The 20,372-nt window shown below is 41.4% G+C and overlaps 1 protein-coding gene across 1 annotated transcript in view; it reads right to left on the bottom strand.

The window, feature by feature from the left end:
* mau2 (MAU2 sister chromatid cohesion factor) overlaps positions 1–20,372 on the bottom strand; it is an 81,914-nt gene that overhangs the window by 23,884 nt on the left and 37,658 nt on the right. The window contains exons 5-13 of the mRNA XM_063032546.1: positions 19,841–19,935; positions 18,213–18,240; positions 15,833–15,988; positions 14,805–14,951; positions 8,830–8,920; positions 5,906–6,009; positions 5,308–5,385; positions 2,616–2,681; positions 1,137–1,220 (exon numbers count right to left, since the gene is read on the bottom strand). Coding sequence (XP_062888616.1) covers positions 1,137–1,220; positions 2,616–2,681; positions 5,308–5,385; positions 5,906–6,009; positions 8,830–8,920; positions 14,805–14,951; positions 15,833–15,988; positions 18,213–18,240; positions 19,841–19,935 — 849 coding nt within the window. The remainder of the gene's footprint in view (positions 1–1,136; positions 1,221–2,615; positions 2,682–5,307; positions 5,386–5,905; positions 6,010–8,829; positions 8,921–14,804; positions 14,952–15,832; positions 15,989–18,212; positions 18,241–19,840; positions 19,936–20,372) is intronic.

Here is a 20,372-nt window from a genome sequence, read left to right as displayed (position 1 = left end):
TGTCCTTCTATTCTGAGGCTGTGCCCTCTGGTCCTAGACTCTCCACTAGAGGAAACATCCTCTCCACATTCTTTCTATCTAAAGATTTTAATAGCCACTAGGTTTCAATGAGATCACCCCCCCCCCTTTCATTCTTCTGAACCTCAGCGAGTATACAGGGTATGGACCAGAAGCAAATAAAATGGAGATCAGCAGGATTTAACCAAGTGATGAAATTGACAGAAATATTGTTCTGGCCTTTCAGCTACAAGACGCAATAACACCAGGCAAACTGTCGCAAGTGAAACATACTATTTCAGCGCTCTTCACTTCTCAGATACCCCCCAAAGTACCTGCAGTGTAGGGAACGTCACCATAGAATAATATTGAGATATAAATGCAGATTAAATCAGTTTTACATTGAACTTATTACCATACTGTTTCTGTTACTAAACACCAAGCTGCAGGGTCGGTGAGATTGCCACCAGGACTAATGTCAGAGGGATCCCCAATATCAATATTTGTAATGTAGATTGCAAGCCATTCCATACACAAAACCACTGGCTACAATAGATAAATTTCCAGTGCAATGTTGATTTGTTATACACAACACCATTGACTCATCTTGTGTGCCCCCGACCCCACTCTATATGGGAACAATACATTTCCATTCCCAACAGGCATTTGACACAACCTTTCTATTCTACAAAATGTTAAAACAACCAACAATGACCAATAACATTGCACACTGCCAGGATCACAACATACACTAAACATGTCCCATCTCGTAGGCTTCATCAGCCAATGGTTCTGCTGTAGGAGAAACAAAATCAGGTATGAAATCAAATCATAAACATGATATTCTGTAGATGCTGGAAATCCAGAGTAACACTTACAAAATGCTGGAAGAAGTCAGCAGGTCAGGCAACGTCTCTGGAAATGAATAAGTAGGCAACGTTTCAGGATGAGATCCTTGTTAAGGAAGGGCCTGAAGGGTCTTGTTTATTTCCATAGATGCTACCTGACCTATCAAGTTCCTCTAGCATCTTGCCTGCGTTGCTCAAAAATCAAAACACAAGAAATTCCAGTTCTGCAGAAATGAAACCCCAAGATTGACCGCGAGTTCATGCCAGAAGGATATGCAGCGATCTCCTCACCTCCTGAAGTCTGTTTCCCTCTCGAATGTAGACACTGGCTAGGTTTGTGACTATGAATGCCCACAACTCCTGATGTGTGGTCAGCTAAAATAACAAGAGCAGATTTAGAATAACTTATCTTGTGGATTATCGTGCCTCTAAGTAGCTGGCAATGAAACAGCTCAATCTTAATGGACAATGTAAGATGACAAGTGCCGTAGTAGTGATTGACAGCACCAGCAATCAGAGTTCAATACCCTGTCTTATCCCAGTGACCCCGTGGGTTTTCTCCAGGTGTTCAAGTTTCCTCCCATATTCCAAAGAAATATGGGCTAGGGTCAGTAAGTATGGGCACGCTATGTTGGCGCTGGAAGCATGGCAACACTTGCAGGCTGCCCCCAGAACATCCTTGGACTGTGTTGGCCATTGATGCAAATGGTACATTTCAATGTAATCTAACTAATCTTTATCATTAAACAGAAGATTTTCTACACCTTATCTACAGCCACCACTCCTAGTTACTCCAGTCCAATCACTGGAATGTAGCCTGATTCTGCAAATACAGAACCAAACCGGAAGACATGAAGAAAATTCTGTCAATGAAAATCAGGGCCCATCAACCACTCTTGCCTGTGCCAGGTTATACATTGGGACCGAATCTACACATGTGTAACCTGGTGTAAGGTTTCACTGCTAATGTAATGGTTTCTCTATAGCAGCAATGTTTGGGTTAGAGATAACGGGGTTTGGAATGCTGGGGCTATCCAATGAGAGAACTGTTGTTCTTTCTTGTGAGTCTGGAAGAGATTTTTGCGGTCTTTTGCCGGGGAGAGATGAGGAGAGAAGACATGAATGGAGCGGGTTGGTAGCCCATTGGACGGAGTGCACTTGGAGCGCGGGTCCAAGGGTCAGTGACGATGGTGGACAAACGGCTTATCAGTGAGCTCCAACATCGCGCAGCAGACTGTTTCATGAGAATGGGCCCTTTTTCTTTGTTTTCTTTATTAACCATATAGTCAAAGTAAGAACTGTAAAGCTCAATCGCTTAATCGCATATTGTGCACTGTTTGTTATTTCGGGGTACTGATTTGTAACGGGACACATCATGCAGCATCCACCCAAATGCGATTTCTTAAGTTTGACCATGCTGGGGTCCATCACCCCCCCTATATTAAGCTGCTAGCCAAAGCAAGAGTTACAAATGGAATAACTAGGCTGTGTTGGAAGGTAGTTATGGACATAACTGAAGTAACTGTCTGGCTGGGAGCATTTACTCAATAGCTCTACACAAGTGTTTGTGGTCAAAATGATTTACTTTAGGCAGCAGTCAATAATTTCACCTCTGCTGTTTCAAGTGGTAAAGATATTACACTCAATCAAGACCAAACCTTTAAGACACCCATCTTCCTAAAATTCAGCAACATAATGGGCACCTGAATGATACCAAGCAGACTCTACAGACAGTGCTTGCTCAGTGTTTATAGCTGTGAAGATGTATACCTGAAGTGCTGTTGAGAACTGTGCCTCAGCGTTGTCCATGCAGTTTATAGAGATGCAGTACAAACCCTGCAGGAGAAACAATAGTTGAGACTAGAAATCACTACCAAAATTGATTGCTGGCAAACAGGTTCAACCTGCAATAAACTGCCCAGGCAGTTCGAATTTCTCAAAGGGAGGAAGAGCTAATTTGCCACAATCACTAATAATTAATACATCTATTATTTAATTGTAACTGCACTCACCTCCATAAAAACAGCAACAGTTAGAGGCAAAAACTTTGAATACATGAAAATCCATTTGGTTAGAGGAAATGCACTGAACATCGTACACAACGGCATGGTACAGGCCCTTCATCCATGATGCCGTGCCACCTTTTAATTACTCCAAGTCCATTTAACCCTTCCCTTCCCTGTAGCCTTCCATTTTTCTATCATTCAATTACCTATCTAAGAGATTTTAAATTAAATGTCCCTAGTTTATCTGCCTATACCACCAACCCTGGCAAGGCATTCCATGCACCCACCACTGTTTAAAAAAAACCTCATCTCTGACATTCCTCCTGTTACCTTCCTTCAATCACCTTAAAATTATAACATCTCATATTAGCCGTTTGAGTTTGGAAAAAGCATCTGACTGTCTTATCTTCACCCCTTACCTTGTACACCTCTATCAAGTTGCCTCTCATTCTCCAAGAGAAAAGCCCTAGCTCACTCAACCTTTCCTTATAAGACATGCTCTGTAATCCAGGTAGCATCCTGGTTAATCTTCTCTGCACGCTTAAGGCTTCACATCCTCTCTGTAAGGAAAGGACCTCAAGTGAACACAGTACTCCAAGTGTGGTCTAACCAGAGATCTATATAGGGTTGCAACATTACCTTGCAGCTCTGCTCCAGCTCATCCCTGTTAACTAGGCATGACAAACTGCTCCAGAAGGAAATGTGGGCAGATGTCCTGCAGAGCTATGGTCAGTGGTTTTGAGAGGGTCCAGCAGACCTCCCATGATTTGATCCATTTCAAATAGACCAAAGGCATCCTCCAAGATCCCCACCCATATTGTATGGAAGTTTAAAATAAATTACCAAAGTACATCTATGTCACCATATACAATTCTGAGATTCATTTTCTTGCAGGTATACTCAATAAATCCATAATAGAATAACCAAAACAGATTCAATGAAAGACCGCACCATCTGGACAGTCAGTATGCAAAAGACAACAAACTCTGGAAATACAAAAATAAATACATAAGTAGTATCAAGAACATGAGACGAGTCCTTGAAAGCGAATCCAGAGGTTATGGGAACATTTTGGTGATGGGGCAAGTGAAGTTGAGTGAAGTTAGCCACACTAGTTCAGGAGCCTGATGGTTGAGGAATAATAATCATTCCTGAACCTGGAGGTAGGGGTCCTAGGGCTCCTATACCTCCTCCTAATGACAACAGTGAGAAAGCAGCTTGTCCTGAACAGTGGAAGTCATTGATGATTGATTCTGCTGCTTTCCTGTGACAACACTCAATGTAGATGTGTTCAATGGTGGGAAGGACATTACCTGTGACTGACTGGGCCATATTCATTACTTTGAGTAGGGTTTTCTCTGCAGTGCCTGGAGAGCACTGCAGAGCCAGGTAAAGTCAAACTAATAAACAGTATAATAATCCCAGAAGCTTTCTTCCTCCAGGTGATATGACAGATTGACTGAGTAGGCAAAGCTCTCAAATTGGCTGAACTAGGAAGTCATTCAGATACTGTCAGAATTAGGATTTCCACAATTAAAAGCAGAAGGCATATGCAATGTTAGCATTCATTTCGAGGGGACTAGAACTTAAGAGCAAGGATGTGATGCTGAGGCTTTAGAAAGCATTGGTCAGACTGCACTTGGTGTACTGTATGTAGTTTTGAGCTCATTATCTAAGGAAGGATGTGCTGGCATTGGAGAGGGTCCAGAGGAACTTCATGAGAATGATACTGAGACTGAAAGGGTTAACATATGAGGAGTGTTTGATGGCTCCGAGCCTGTACTTGCTAGAGCTTAGAAGAATGAAGTAGAATCTCATTGAAACCTATTGAACATTGAAAGGGAAATAAGAGTGGATGTGGAGAGGATGTTTCCTATTCTGGGAGAATCCAGGACCAGAGAGCACAGCCTCAGAAAAGAGGGACGCCAGTTAGAACAGAGATGAGAAGGAATTTCTTCAGCCACAGCGTGCTGAAATCTGTGGAATTCACTGCCACAGACAGGTGGAGGCAAAGTCATTGGGTATATTTAAAGCAGAGGTTGCTATGTTCTTGACTGGTTAGGACATCAAAGTTAATGGGAAATAGGCAGGAAATGGTGGAGCAGACTCAATGGACTGAATGGTCTAACTCTGCTCCTATAACACAGTAGGACGTAAGCTCCCAACATTTAAGTGTGACCTGATTCACTCAGAACAACTTATAAATAATGAAGTAAAAACAAATTACTGGAGAACTCCTTGGGATAAACAGCAAGGGACAGTCCTGACTCCAGTCCTGATGCAGGGTCACAACCAGAAGCATCGGCCATCCCTCTGCCTTCACAGATGCTGCCTGACTGGCTGAAGTCCTTTAGTAGTTTGTTTACATTCCAGATTCTAGCATTCACAGTCTTGCATCTTCTAATAAATAACAGAAGCTTATCAATCATCAGCCAAAGTGCTGTTTCATTACTTACCAGTAGTGTGTGAAGCTGGGCAGCATGGTTGGAAAATAGCCTGGGAGACTGTTGACACAGTTGGCAGACCTGAGAAATCTGACAAGATACAAAATTGTGATTGCAATAACCAACACGTTAGAACCTATATCCAAACCAGAAACTGAATCTGGTCGAATATCTGCTGATTGGCGTGAGAAAGAAAAGGAGAGATTTTAAATCTACGAGTAAAGAGAAGAAATTGGTTGAAAACAGAGAAAAAAAATGCTTTCTTTTAAGAGATAGAATTAACTCATTCTAGAAAGTGTTTAGAGCAACCGTACAAGTGGAGCTCTGCATTATCCTTCACTGTCTTGTTCCCATAAATACCCCCTAAACATTTTTTTAAAACCAAGCCTTTGGTCAGTACAGTTTGGAAAAATTAGGATGCTTTGCTTTGTTGACATCAGTAAATAAGTTCAAGATGCTTCTGTCCCAGAAAGAGTTTCATCTGAACTAAATGGGTAAAAGATATGAACTCGGGCACTCAATGTTAAAGCTTACTTATGTCTACCTCGACACCTCATCATTCTACGGTACATTTCCTGATGTTGTCTAGGATATGAGAAAGGATACAAACCTCTTGGAGAGCGGTGGCTTTGTGGCCCGTTACAAGTCGACACATGATGATGTGTTCCAATAACATGACTTGAAATGAGGAGAGAATGGGGCTGCAGTCCAGCACTACGTAACAGAAAAGATTCGATATTAGAATACAATATATAACCACATTACAGATTAAGGAAGGTTTTAAGAATCCTTTGAGAGGGGGCGTCACGTGATGATGTAGGATTGAGACGTGTAAATCCAGCTCTCCCGTAAAAAATCAGCAAAGTACCATTTAAACAAAGTAAAGTTAATAAATACTTTCCGAAAACTACTTATAAACTTCGTAAGACTACTCTACGATATGCCTTGTAAACCGCAACAGAAGAAGTCTGTTGTTGTGAAGTCGCCGCAAGATGGGAAGAAAAAAAGGCCTACTGCAGCGATGGAGCCTCGGATTCAGGTTGGATCTCCTTCAGAGGAGACGCATTTTATCTCTGGCATAGAAGAACGGGGAGCAATGGCGGCAGTAGCGGTCTCTCGGAAGAAGATGCCGGAATTGCGCATGCGCAAATCGACACAATTTAAACTACAAGAACCGACGGCCACTGTAACTGAAAGTGACTCAGAGTCAGAATTGGATATCGCAGAGAATACAGATGAAGAAGAGGAGGAAGAACTGGAAGAAAAGGAGACGATGGAGACATAAGAGAGGCTTTATTGCAGTTAACGGCTGAATTAAGAAAATTAAGAACAGAGCTTAGAGACATGAAGATGTGCTATGATAAAGCTATGAAAAGACAGGATAAAATGGATAAGAAGCTTCAGAAGATGGAAAGAACAATCGAGCATATTAACGATAGAGTGGAAAAAACAGAAAATAATGTGCTTGTCTGGAACACGGAAAGAAATCGACTCTTGGAGAAAGTGGACGTGTTGGAAAGTTTTAGTAGACGTAATAACATTAAAATTGCTGGTCTCAAAGAAGGTATAGAGGGAGATAATCCAATAGAATTTTTTCAAAGATGGATCCCGAAAACCTTGCAAATGAAAGAGGAAGACCGATCAATTGAAATTGAGCGGGTACATAGAGCTCTGAGACCAAAACCACAAGATGACCAATATCCACGATCAACTTTAATAAAATTCTTAAGATTTCAAGACAAAGAAAGGATTCTACAGGCGGCTGCCCAAGCTGCCAAGAAGAGAAAAGGGCCACTGATGATAGAAGGGAAGGAAATTTTTTTCTACCCTGACATAAGTTATGAACTTTTGAAAAGAAGGAAGAAGTATATTCCAGTGAAAAAAGCCCTATGGGATCATGGTTATCAATTTATATTGCGTTATCCTGCAACCTTGAAGATTTTCTTGCCTGGTGGAAAAAAAAGATTTTTTGACGATTACCGGAAAGTGGAGGAGTTTGTGCGAGATTCTTTGAATATTCACCAGATACAAGAACTTAGGGGAGCGAGATGGATAGAAGATGAAGACTGGATCAAGGATTAGGCCTGTTGAATTTTTAGGCGGAAGAATATATAAATATATTATTAATTATATGAGGGAGGGGAAGAAAGGTTAAAATTTGAGGAACATTAGCTGGGAATAATAATATTAATTTATATATATATATATATATATATGTAATTTTTTGATACCGGGGAGCTGGAAGAAACTGTGCAATCGCTACGTTATTCATGTGTGCAAGCGTGGCAATAGCCACGACCCGCACAATGGAGCGGGGTAGTGTTGTGTATCTTTTCATTCACAACATTAGTGGGGGGGGGTATTTTGTTTTTTCTTTTTTTGCATCTTATCTTTTTTTTCTTTTTGCCTGGATGATTGGGAGGGAAACACATAGCAACATGGTGAAGTTCAAAGAGATTCCCCAGGGAACTATGAGAGTTGAGAAGCTAAATAATGTTTTAGATTTTGAGAGATAAATATGTTAACATTTTTGAATATTTGGAGCTCTTACTTATAGCTCCGATGATGAAGATCTGGGTTCCTTGGGGGAAAGTAATAAATATATATAAAATTTATTTTTATCCCATGGAACATGTGCAAACCTTCCAATATTCAGGCGGTTCCTTTTTTTTTCTTTCTTTTCTTTTTAGGTAGGAGTATATATCGGGGGGGGGGTTAAGGGGAGCGGGGAGGGTAGATATTTTTTTTCTCATGTATCACTTGAAAACTCAATAAAAATTATATATAAAAAAAGAATCCTTTGAGAGAATCTAGACCCATACAGCAAACATATTTTTTAAGATTGTGTTATGTTCTAACACTAATGGCAATTTGGGCCAGAAGGTGATTGCCCAGTGTTCAAAATGAGAAGATGTAGTCTCCTTCAGCACTGTACTCAAATATTATCTTTTAATGGATCAGTGCTTCACTACCTCAAAATACAAACCCACCAATATGTATCTCTGCATATATCAACACATCAGTACTGTTTCCAGTCACCAGTACACAAGACCAGCCCCCAATACCTTGCCCCAGCGTTATGCAGCATCAGACTCATCCCCACTAGTACATACCTCAGTGCTGTATAGTGACAGAACCGTCCCAACAGTACCTTACCAGTGTTATACAGCGATAACCCACCCCCCACTGATACCACACCTCAGTATTGTACAGTGACAGACCCATCCTCAGTGGTACTGTGCCCAAATGTTATACATTGACAGATTTGTCCCCATCAGTACCTTATCCCAGTGTTACAGGGACAGACCGATCCCTACCGGTTCCGTACCCAGGCGTTACAAGGTGACACATCTGCTCCACCAGTACTGCACCCTGGTATTGCACAGTGACAGATCCGTCCCCATCGGTATCTTGTGTCCTAACAGCTCAACCCAAGTGTGGACGGATGGAATCCAAGTTCCAGAACAGACTGTAAACATTTTAGACACATAATTACCAGAACCCACAACCAAATTTTCAGTTGCAAGGACTTACTTTTTAACTTTTCTAACTGCATGAGTGCTTTATCGGTGTATTTCTGGGCTTTCTCCAAGTATCCAGCTTGCATGGAGTGCATAACCGTCACCTGAAACACAAGAAACTCCACATCACTCCCATGCATTTCAACCCAATAATTTTATACACAGCATTAAGAAGTGCATTGTTACAGAAATAGCAATGAAGAATATGCTTCTATTCAGACAGATAAGAGGACTTTCACTGCTGCCCTAAATGCCAGCGGCACAAGGGGCAGTAAGTACTAAGGTGTGCAAGCTCAGTGAGACAGATTCACAGTGCCACACTATAACTGGTAACATGAACATGAAATGAATGGAGTAACTGAGAGAGAGACAGTGCTGAAGTCAGACAGAACAATTTTATCAGTATCCTCTCAAAGACAGTGACTTCGAAAGGCAGGACCAATCATGAAGGACCGCCATCACTTAGGAGGTGCCTTCTTCTCACTGCTACCATCAGGTAGGAGGTACAGGAGCCTGAAGGCACACTCAGCATTTCAGGAACAGCTTCTTCCCCTTTGCCATCCCATTTCTGAACAGGCATGAACACTACCCTCACTACTTTTTCCTCCTTTTTTTGCACTACTTACAAGGAAAATTATAAAGCATGAAAAAATAAAAAATATAAAAAACTGAAATGTCAGCAATTTCAAAGTATTCATCCCCGCTCCCTTTGCTGACACCAACCTACTGCCCTCTACTGTGCCTATTGTCTTGTTTATTATTTATTGTAATGCCTGCTCTGTTTTGTGCACTTTATGCAGTCCTGGGTAGGTCTGTAGTCTAGTGTAGTTTCTGTGTTGTTTTACATAGTTCAGTGTAGTTTTTGTATTGCTCATGTAGCACCATGGTCCCAAAAAACATTGTCCCGTTTTTACTGTGTATTGTACCAGCAGTATGGTCGAAATGACAATAAAAAGTGACTTGACTTGCTCAGTACTTAGCTGAACCACCACTTGTAGCTATTACAGCCAGTAGTCTTTTTGGCCAAGTCTGTTAGCTTTGCACAGCATGATGGAGCAAAATTTACCCACTCCTCCTGGCAAAAATCACTCAAGCTAGATTAGTTGGGAAGCAGTGGTGGACAGTAATCTTGAGGTCTTGCTGGAGATGTTTGATATGGGTTAATGTCAGGATCTCTGATTCAGTCACTCAATGACATCAATTTTCTTCATTTGAAACCACTCCATGGTTGCTTTGGGTCACTGTCCTGCTGAAAGACAAACTTCCTTCCCAGTTTAAGCTTTCTAGCAGAGGTTAGCAGGCTTTTATCCAGGAGCTCTCTGTATCTAGCAGCATTCATCTTGCCGTCACTCCTGACCAGATTTCCAGTCTGAAAAGCATTCCCATAGCATGATGCTACCTCCACCATACTTTACAATAGGGATGGTTTACCTGGCTGATGCGCAGTATTAGATTTACACCATATGTACATCTTAGTGTTGGGGCCAATAAGTTCCATTTTAGTCTCATCTGACCATAAGACGTTCTTTACAGTATCTTCTAAGTGATGCTTTGTGAAGTTTTTACAGGCAAGGATATGTTTATTTTCCAGCCACAGCTTCTACATTGCCACTCTGCCACAAGTCCCCTTTTTTGTGCAAGGCCTTAGATTGTGGAGCCATGAACTTCATCTCCATTCGCAGCCACTGACTTCTGCAACTCAGCTTGACTGTTGGCATCACAGAAGCTTCTCTTGTAAGTGCATTTCTTCTCTGGCAACTAAGTTTAGAGGGGCAGCCTGACCTAGACAGTATGGCTGTGGTTTCATGATGGACTGCACTGGGCTCAAGGTATGTTCAATGCCTTTGAGACAGACTTGTGCCCTTCCCCAGATTTGTACTTCTCTATTATCATTTCCCTGACTTGCCTAGAATACCCTTTTGTCATCATTTTTGGTTTGGTCTGTTGAAAATCTAGCACCTTAGAGAGAAGTGGTATTTATTCAGGTGATTCTCCAATTTTCTACATCAACAAATCAGGTGAGCTGGTAAGGTAATATACAGTCTTGCACCTGAGGAAAGTTAGCGTAGTAATTTAAAAAGGATGAATACCTTTGGTTTTTAATTTTAGTAAATTGTTGACAATTTGAAATTTTTCTTTTGATTTGACATGATGCAGAACGTTTTATAGACAAGCTGGAAATCTCCCATTTCAATACATTAAATTCAGAAAATGAGACAGCAAAATGTGAAAATAGTTGGAGGCTGAATATATTTAAGGCACCGTACATACATACTGTACATCTTATAATAATTTAGTTTTTTATGTATGGCAATGTACCGAAGCAAAACAACATTTCATGACATTTGCCAGGGATACATATGTCGATTGAGGTTAATGAGCCTAAACTCAACAAAAACAGAACATACGGTAGAACTGTTTAGCACAGGAACAGGACCTCCCAAGTCTATACGGACCATTGTGCCAAGTTAAATTAACTTCGTGTGCCAGAACATTGTCCACATCTCTCCATTCCCTGTCTAAATGCCTTATAAACAGTCCTGTCATATATGCTTCCATCAGTTCTCCTGGTCATGTGTTCAGGGCAACTACTGCTCTCTGTGCAAGACGTAACATCTCTCCCCACCCTCCATGGTGAAGGCTATTTTGAATCCAATCCACTAACTCTCTATGCGTCCCATCTACGTTTGTACTATAAGGGACTCTGTTAAATGCTTTACTAAAGTCCGTACAGACGATACCACTGTCCTACCCGCAATCATCTTTGTCACCTCTAGATATTAATCATTCATGATATGACCCCCCCATGTAGAAAGTCAGTTTAACTATCCCCTCCCCAGTTTGCTTCCTACAAACACTGAAAATGAAAAATACTAGAACCAAATCTCCTCCTGTTTCACTAGGCTACAACCCCTATATCTAGAAGCTTCTATTAAAAGGAATTGAGCTTCATTTATTTAGTGATCTCCAATCCTGCTGAAGGGTCTTGGCCCAAAACGTTGAATGTACTTTTTTTTCCCCATTGATGCTGCCTGGCCTGCTGAGTTCCTGCAGTACTGTGTGTGTGCAGTGCGGAATAGGCTCTTCGGGCCGCACTGGCCAGCAACCGCAATTTAACCCCAACCTAATCATGGGACAATTTACAGTGACCAATTCACCTACCTGGTATACCTTCTGACCATGGAAGGAAACCAGAGGACCTGGAGAAATTCCATGTATTCCACGGGGAGCACGTGCAGACTCCTTATAGAGGACACCGGGGTTGAACTCAAATGCTCCGAGCAGTAATGCGCTGCACGAACCATTATGCTACTGTGGAGAACAGCAGAACTGTTCTACGCCACACAAATCCTGATTTTCTTTTAGAAACCGTGTTCGTATGCAGCCCACAAACTTGCAGCAGTTTCCCATCTGCTCACTAAAGCATGGGAAGAGCAGACAGGACCAATACAAAGGAGAGTATGTTCCAGGAATTTACATGTTTTGAATTGAGGGGATCAATTTAAAAGCATTTTACTGTTTTCCGCAGTTCATCTTTAATATTTTTACAACTTATGGAAGTGACCTCCAGGTTTCCAGTCCAACACAGAACATAGAAATTTACAGCATATTACAGGCCCTTCAGCCCACAATGTTGGGCCCACCATGTAACCTACTCTGGAGACTGCCTAGAATTTCCCCAGCGCACAGCCCTTTATTTTTCTAAGCTCCATATACCTACCCAAGAAGCCCTTAAAAGACCCCGCTGCATCTGCTTCCTTTACCACTGTTGGCAGTTCATTCCATGCACCCACCACTGTGTGTGGGAAAAAACTTACCCCTAACATCCCCTCGGTACCCATTTCCAAGCACCTTAAAAATATGCCCCCTCTTGTAGCCGTTTCAACCCTGGGAGAAAGCCTCTGGTTATCCACACGATCAACAGTCTAAAGATGCATCAGTTAGTTGGTTAATTGGTTATTGTAAATTAGATCTGTGATTGGGTTAGGGTTAAATAGAAGGACCTCGTCTGCATTGTATCTCTAAATAATGAACATTACATTTAATTTTAAAAGATTTGAATGGTTAGGAGCATGGCTTCACTGGTGTTGGGAGTGTTTCTGTGATATGACCCTGCTTAGAGCCTCAGTTTAAAGCCTGATTCCTTGAGCAATCTCTCACGAGCATACCTGAGGAAGGCAAGTGTTTGTTTTGGTGTGGGGAAGCAGGAAGCCCTTGTGAAGAAATTCTGGGCTTTTGCCTCCAATTGTGGTATTACATACACATGCACAGGCAAAAGTTATTCACAGTTTCACTAGCATCAGGATTTCCCTTCATTCACAAGATGAGTAATATTTAAAGATTACATTGAAGGAACCTGGTAATCTCATTCAGACAGCTGATGGGAAAAAATGAAAACTAGAACTACAGATAATTTCTACCAGCTAATGCAATTATACCAACATGGATTCACTAGACTGATTGCTAAATTGAGACCATAAGAATTTTAATCCTTGAAAGCGAGGCCATAGGTTGTGGAATCAGTTCGGAGTTGAGGTGAGTGAAGTTATCCAGACCAATCAGGAGCCTGATAGTTGTAAAGTAATAACTGTTCCTGAACCTGGTGGTGTGGCCTCAAGGCTCCCATACCTCCTGCCCAATGACAGAAGTAAGAAAAAAGCATAGCCTGGATGGAGGGGAGGGGTCCTTGATGATGGATGTTACTTTCTTGAGCCAGTTCCACACTGTAGTATAAAATTCACCTGGATTTTGTGCTCCAGACTGGGATTTAGCGGCTCACCCTAAATACAAAATGATAGTTTCTTTCTTTTAAAGCAGCTACAAGTAACTCATTTTGCCACTAGATGACAACACGCTTGGCAGATTCAACTTTATGGAAAGGAAATGTACTTTGATAAATGTTATGTTTATTTTGTGAATATAACTAGAATACACCATATTCACGTATTCCTTAGATAGCTGGATCTTTTAAAATGTCTTTGACAAGGTGACACAAGAGAGAACATGGGATTGGGAATAATATGGCATGGATTTCTCTGTTTTTTCTATTTGCACAATGCGTCTTCTTTAGTACGTTCATCAGTCTTTATTTACAGTTTTTAATAAATTCTATTCTGTTTCTTGATTTTCCTGTAAATGCCTGCAAGAAAATGAATCTTCAGGTAATAGATAGTGACAAGTACACACTTTGATAATAAATTTTAGTTTGACTTGGTATATGCGGAGAAAGCAGATTAAAAGCAGACAGGTTATTTTCTGATTAGAACGTTGTGACGTATGAGACTCCAGAGGGATTGGCGGCAGAGGCTACAGCTGCTCTACCTATATCAAGTGTAATACATTCAGGCTGGGTGGCACACAGGACACAGAACTGCTGCCAGATGAGTACACATTATCCATTATTTATCAGCTGTCTTTGTTTATATGAAAAGATTCAAGTCAGAGATACAAGATGCAAAGGGAAGGACATGCAGATCGAATATAATGTAGAGCTTCATCCACTCTGATTTAAAAGTAAAAAAGCATATTTTTTTTTAAATGAAAACTGAAAGTTAGTATTTAGAGGTACAAGATGACCTTTTTATATTGATGACTTAATATTAACAAATAGCAAATGACTATTCTACTGGAAAAGTATGTTACTGTGGTGAAACTGCAGCTGGAATACCATGTACAAGTCTAGCATTCCTACCCACAAACTGGCATGTGATGGAGAAAGAGCTATGTTCATTAGACTGATTACTAGGATGGTAGATTTGCAAGGAGGTGAGAGTCAACCAAGGATTTATGGAATTTACAAAAAGGAGTAATATCATTCAGATGAAAATATTTACGAGGCTGAACATGAAGACGCAGAGAAGAAAAAAAATAACTTCATGCAGGGTAGTGAATCTAAAGAATTTTCTTCCCATATGGCCAATAAGTCCTTGTCAACTCCTGTTTCTGTTGCAGTCTTATTAACCCCAAACCTCTGAAGAACTTCCTTACCAGATAAACCAAGACACACATATGTTCCTTGGGTAGCCAGTGAAAGAGGTCTGCAGGATTACTGGGTAAGATTTCGTCATCATGTAATGTGGAGATGGTTTGAATACACTGCTGCAGCTGCTTCAGACAGGGCTTCACGCTTTTCACCTGAAGTACACATTATCTGTTATTAATCAATTGTTTTTGTTTTTCAAACTGCTTGCATCTCAAAAAAGTATATTTTGTGGAAATATTATACAAACATCTCTGAAGATCTATCCTGGGGCCAACATACTGATGCAATTACAAAGAAGGCATGACAGCAGCTGTATTTCATCAGGAGTTTGAGGAAATTTGGTAGGTCATCAAAGACTTTCACAAATTTCTGCAGATGTACCATGGAAAGCATTCTAACTGGTTGCATCACCATCTGGTATGAAGGGGCCACTACACAAGATTGGAAAAAGCTGCAGAAAGTTATAAACTTAGCCAGGTCCATCATGGGTACTAGCCTCCCCAACATCAAGGACACCTTCAAAAGGTGATGCTTCAAAAAGATGGCATCATTAAGGACCTTCTAAGCCAGGACATGCCCTCTTCTCATTGCTACCATCCAGGTGGTAGTATAGGAGCCTGAAGGCACACACACATTTGAGGAACAGCCTCTTCCTCTCAGTCATCAGATTTCTGAACGGACAATGAACCCATGAATATTACCTCACTATTTTCCCCACTATTTAAATAAGTTTTTCATATATACTTACTGTAATTGTTAGTTTTTTAAAATTCTGTATTGCAATGTGCTGCTGCCACAAAACTACAAATTTCACAACATATGCCAGTGATATTAAACCTGATTTTGATTGTGAGCTGCATCAATTAATTGTATCTATGGGTGCAACCATGTCTGACTAATTTTAGTACTCTACCTTGCAGATCTACAACGTTGCTATGAATTCCATTTGACAGAAACCAGCTAGATTATACTGAAACACTATAATGCAGGTTTAACAGTCCTGGCACTCTGCAGATAAAGTCGCTTTGCTCACCTGCCCTGCATCCAGGTAGTGTGTGACTTGTAGTACCAGAAAGAAGACACGCAAAGACTCCTTCTGTATGGGATTTCCCTGCCAGTTCTCTACAATCTGGCCGCATAGAGTCAGCAGAGGATGAACCTCCTGCAGTTTCCGTTCCATCAACAGCAGCTGGGGACCAATGGGAGAACACATCACTTAAACATCTCAGCCACAACCTGGACGGTCATGGAAATAATCAACATCACTTCCACTGACCATCACCAATAGAATTCTGGAACTGAACATCGACAGTTTATTCACTTCCATACATGCTGCCTGACCTGTTGAGTCTCTTCAGCATTTTGAGTATGTTGCTCTGTAACTGACACCTTACTATAAACTGCAGTGTTTGGTACTACCCACTGTCATTTTGAAGATTACGCCCTGTACTTTCACTCTGAAATGTGTGAACAGAATTGCCTTACATAAACATTATCCCTTGAAGGAATTTTCTTTGTTGGCTCACCCACCTGCAGTTCCTGGCACTTTATGGAACTGACCTGTTTTAGATATCTGTCAATCAATCTGATGGTAGCCTTCAACCTGACAGCAAGAACAATGATTTCTCCAACTTCCAGTAATTTTCTTCCTTTCTCTCTTCTCCATTTCTCCACTCCAGCCTCTTACTTCTCCTCACCTGCCTATCCCCTCCCTCTGGTGCCTCTCCTCCTCACCTTTCTCCCATGGTCCACTCTCCTCTCCTATCAGCTTTCTTTCTCTCTAGCTTTTTCATTTTAACAATTTTTTCCTCCCAGTTTCTTACTTCATCCCCTTCCCCTACCACCAAGTTATTCTGGTTTCTTCCCCCCACCCCCTTTCCTTTCCAGTTCTGATGAAGGGCTTCAGCCTGAAGCACCGACAGTTCATTCATTTCCATAGATAACCTCCTCCAGCATTTTGTGTATGATTGATCTTGCAGCAATGATGAGCTCTGGGGAACACCAGCCACTGACACTATGGTAGCAGCTTTGAACATCTGAGCTAATTCTACATAAACTGCATAATTACAGAAAATGCTGGGAATATTGAGGTAGCACTTGGGAAACAGAACCAGCTGCGGACACCATTCAAGTTCTGACCTGAAATGTTAACCATTTCCATTTGCAGTTATTGTCTGGTACACTAAATACTTTCAGCATTTGTTGTTTTCCAACATCTATAGTTCTTTATCAAGCACCCCCCCCCGATTTAAAAATGATTTCTTTTTCCCCTCACTATGACAACACAAGGAAACCATTTTGACCATTGCTCTCTTAGCAGTGTGGAGGAATGAGGGATCTTGGAGTCCATGCAAATTGATAGGATGTTTAAGATGGGGTATGGTGTGTTGGCTTTCATTAGTCACTGGACTGAGTTCAAGAGACACGAGGTAATACTGCAGCTCTACCGTATAAAATTTTGGTTAGAGCACACTTCAAATACTGTGTTCACCTTATCTGGTTATCTCATTATAGAAAGGATGTGGAAGCTTTAGAGAGGGTGCAGAGCACATTAACCAGGTGAGCATGTCTTATGAGGATAGATTGAGCTACGGCTTTTCTTTTGGTTCAGCTGAGTTCTGCCGAAGCGTTCCTGCCCAAAATGTTGACTATACTCTTTTCCTAAATGCTGCCTGGCCTGCCGAGTTCTTCCAGCATTTTGTGTGTGTTGCTCGCATTTCCAGCATCTGCAGGATTTCTCTTGTTTGGCTTTTCTCGTTGGAGTGAAGGAAGATGTGATGTGACGTGATAGAGATGTACAATGATAAGAGGTGCAGATTGAGTAGACAGCCAGAGACATTTTCCCACAGTGGAAATGGCTTATACAAGGTGGCATAATTTTAAGGTCATTAAAGTATAGGACAAGTTCTTGTTTTAATTTTTTTTTAATATATAAACAGAGTGATAGGTGTATGGAACACCCTGACAGGGGTGTTGGCAGAGGCAGACACATTAGGGTCATTTAAGCTCTTGGATAGGCACATAAATGATGGAAAAATGTAGGATTATGTAGGAGGGAAGGGTTAGATTGACCTTAGAGTAGGTTAAAAGGTGCCTGTACTGTATTGTGCTTTTCTGTGTTTTATGTTTAAAGAGATTCAGCTTGACTTTTGGCAAAAATAACTCCCTGAAATTTCATCAGTACCAATGCTCTTAGCTTGATCAATTCAAGCCCCACTGAAGAACTGCAAGGACATTTAGTCCCAGACATCTAGTTCTCCTGCTGAAGTTCACTGTGTTGCAGTTAATATGTCCTCGAAGTCCTGTTCCCCTCCAGTTGACTGTTATTTAGGAAGGGATTCTCCCTTCATTTTGTCTGCGATGAGCACAGATGGTAAAGTCAGTCAGTAATTATAAGAATCAGAAACACTTACCATGCCTTTGCTCAAGAGGAAGAGTGCTCTGCAAGAGAAGTAGTTTACATTTCTAATTAGGCACTTATTTCAATAAAAGACACGCAAAATGTTAAACCTCTCTGGGGAAAATTCACAAATACATTTGAGATTTTCTGGAATCCTGCTGCAGAGAACTGACCAGAGTGTCCAGGGTGACATCCCAGGATAGCACTGAGGAACAGCTGTAGCTCTACAGGAGCAAACTGTCACGCAGGGCATTACTGAAGACTCCACCTACCTGCTCTGTCCGATTTGAGACTCCAAACTCAATGTGGATGACTATATTTTTGTTAATTTTTTTTTTGGGAGCTGGGCTTTGCTGTTAAGTTAAGCAGGTATTGTCATCTTTAACTGTGCTTGAATTGAGTTATAATTTAAGAGTTAACCAAGCAATAGTGGACATGGAGTTCTATACAAGTGCCAGATTCTCTTCCATCCATTTCACTAATATTCACCAGGGATTTTAATGATAATCCAGTCGTTCTTGAAGTCATCATTAATCAAAGGGCGGTACAGTAGTGTAACTGATTACAGCGCCAGCGCTGTCCATAAAAGGAATTTGTAAATTCTCCAACACAATCTGCTTGCCTTTTCCCATTCTTTAAGTTTTCTTTTCTCTTCTACTGTTAAAGGGTGGCACAGTAGTGTAGTGGTTAATGTACATGATTACAGTGTCAGTGAGAGTTTGATTCCCACTGTGGCCTGTAAGAAGTTTGTACAGTCTCCCCGTGACTGCGTTTACTCTGGGTACTCCCGTTTCTTCTCACATTCCAGAGATGTACAGGTTAGGGCTAGTAAGTCGTGGGCATGCTACATTGGCACTGAAAGGTATGACAACTCGGGCCACCCCTAGCTCATCCTCAGACTGTGTTGGTCATTGACACAGGTTGAGTGAACTTAGCCTTTTCTCTTTGGAGTGACAGAGGATGAGAGGTGACCTGATAGAGGTGTACAAGATGATGATCGTGTGGATAGCCAGAGGTTTTTCCCAGGGCTGAAGTAACACGAGGGAGTATAGCTTTAAAGTGCTTGGAAATAGGTACTGAGCGGATGTCGGGGGTAAATTTTTCCATACAGAGAGTGGTGGATGTGTGGAATGCACTGCCAGCGGCGGTGGTGGAAGCAGATACAATAGGGTCTTTTGAGAAGCCTCTTAGATAGGTACATGGAGCTCGGAAAAATAGAGGGCTCTACGCTAGGGAAATTCTAGGCAGTTTCTAGAGTAGGTTACATGGCTGGCACAACATTGTGGGCTGAAGGGCCTGTACTGTGCTGTAGATTTCTATGTTCTGTGACACAAATACCACATTTCACTATCTATGTTTCAATGTACATGCAACAGATAAAGGTCATTTAATATTTAAATTGTTTCCAGAGTCCAGATTATAGAAAAATGTTAACTTCCACAGCTGCTGTGGTAAGATTTGATCGCCAGTACCTGGATTACCAGTCGGATAACCACTGCACCAGCACATCTCACTCTGAAATGAGCCAGCAACCAGCAGACATCACACAATCTCCCCAAAAAATGGACTTATTAAAATAAAAAGCTTGTGGCTTGGTTTATTTTGGCAGCTGTTTGTTGGTCGCAGAGATTTGGGGCTTACCTGGTATATTCTGATCCCACTACTCTTGCATACTCAGCTCCAACTCCTAAGAGATCACATGCTGAAACCAAATCTTTTTCTAACGTGTGCAATTGCTGTCAAAAGAGGAAAACAAGATGAATTAAAGGAGTGCTTTAACTTTTTCCTTCCTTTAAAATATAAAAAATGGAGCACATGTGGGTATTTCTTCTGACTGTTGGGTGTATGGGATGCCCAGTTAAGGAGTAGCACCTCTGGTGAAGGGATGTGTCATGTCCATTCTGGGGCAGCTCACTCACTTTTGGCCCCCCCCCCGCCCCAGACACTCAGCTCTCACCTGTGGCTCCGAGTAGTTGTTTGTGGCAACACTCCAGTACATTATTTTGACAGGTGTGTTAAACCAAGTGAAGGTAGCCAGAAGCACTTATACCACGGCGAGATAGGGACACAGCTGTCTGAGCATGTGAAGTCAGCTCTGGTGAACTGGGCAGATAAGTTGTACAGTGAAATCCAATGGCCAGGAAGGTGGCTCTGCAACACTCAGAGCGCAACA

Source organism: Mobula hypostoma, chromosome 24 (assembly GCF_963921235.1).
Source record: "Mobula hypostoma chromosome 24, sMobHyp1.1, whole genome shotgun sequence".
Lineage (NCBI taxonomy): Eukaryota > Metazoa > Chordata > Chondrichthyes > Myliobatiformes > Myliobatidae > Mobula > Mobula hypostoma.
The sequence above is the reverse complement of the archived record's forward strand: the minus strand, read 5'-3'. Positions and strand labels throughout refer to the sequence as shown.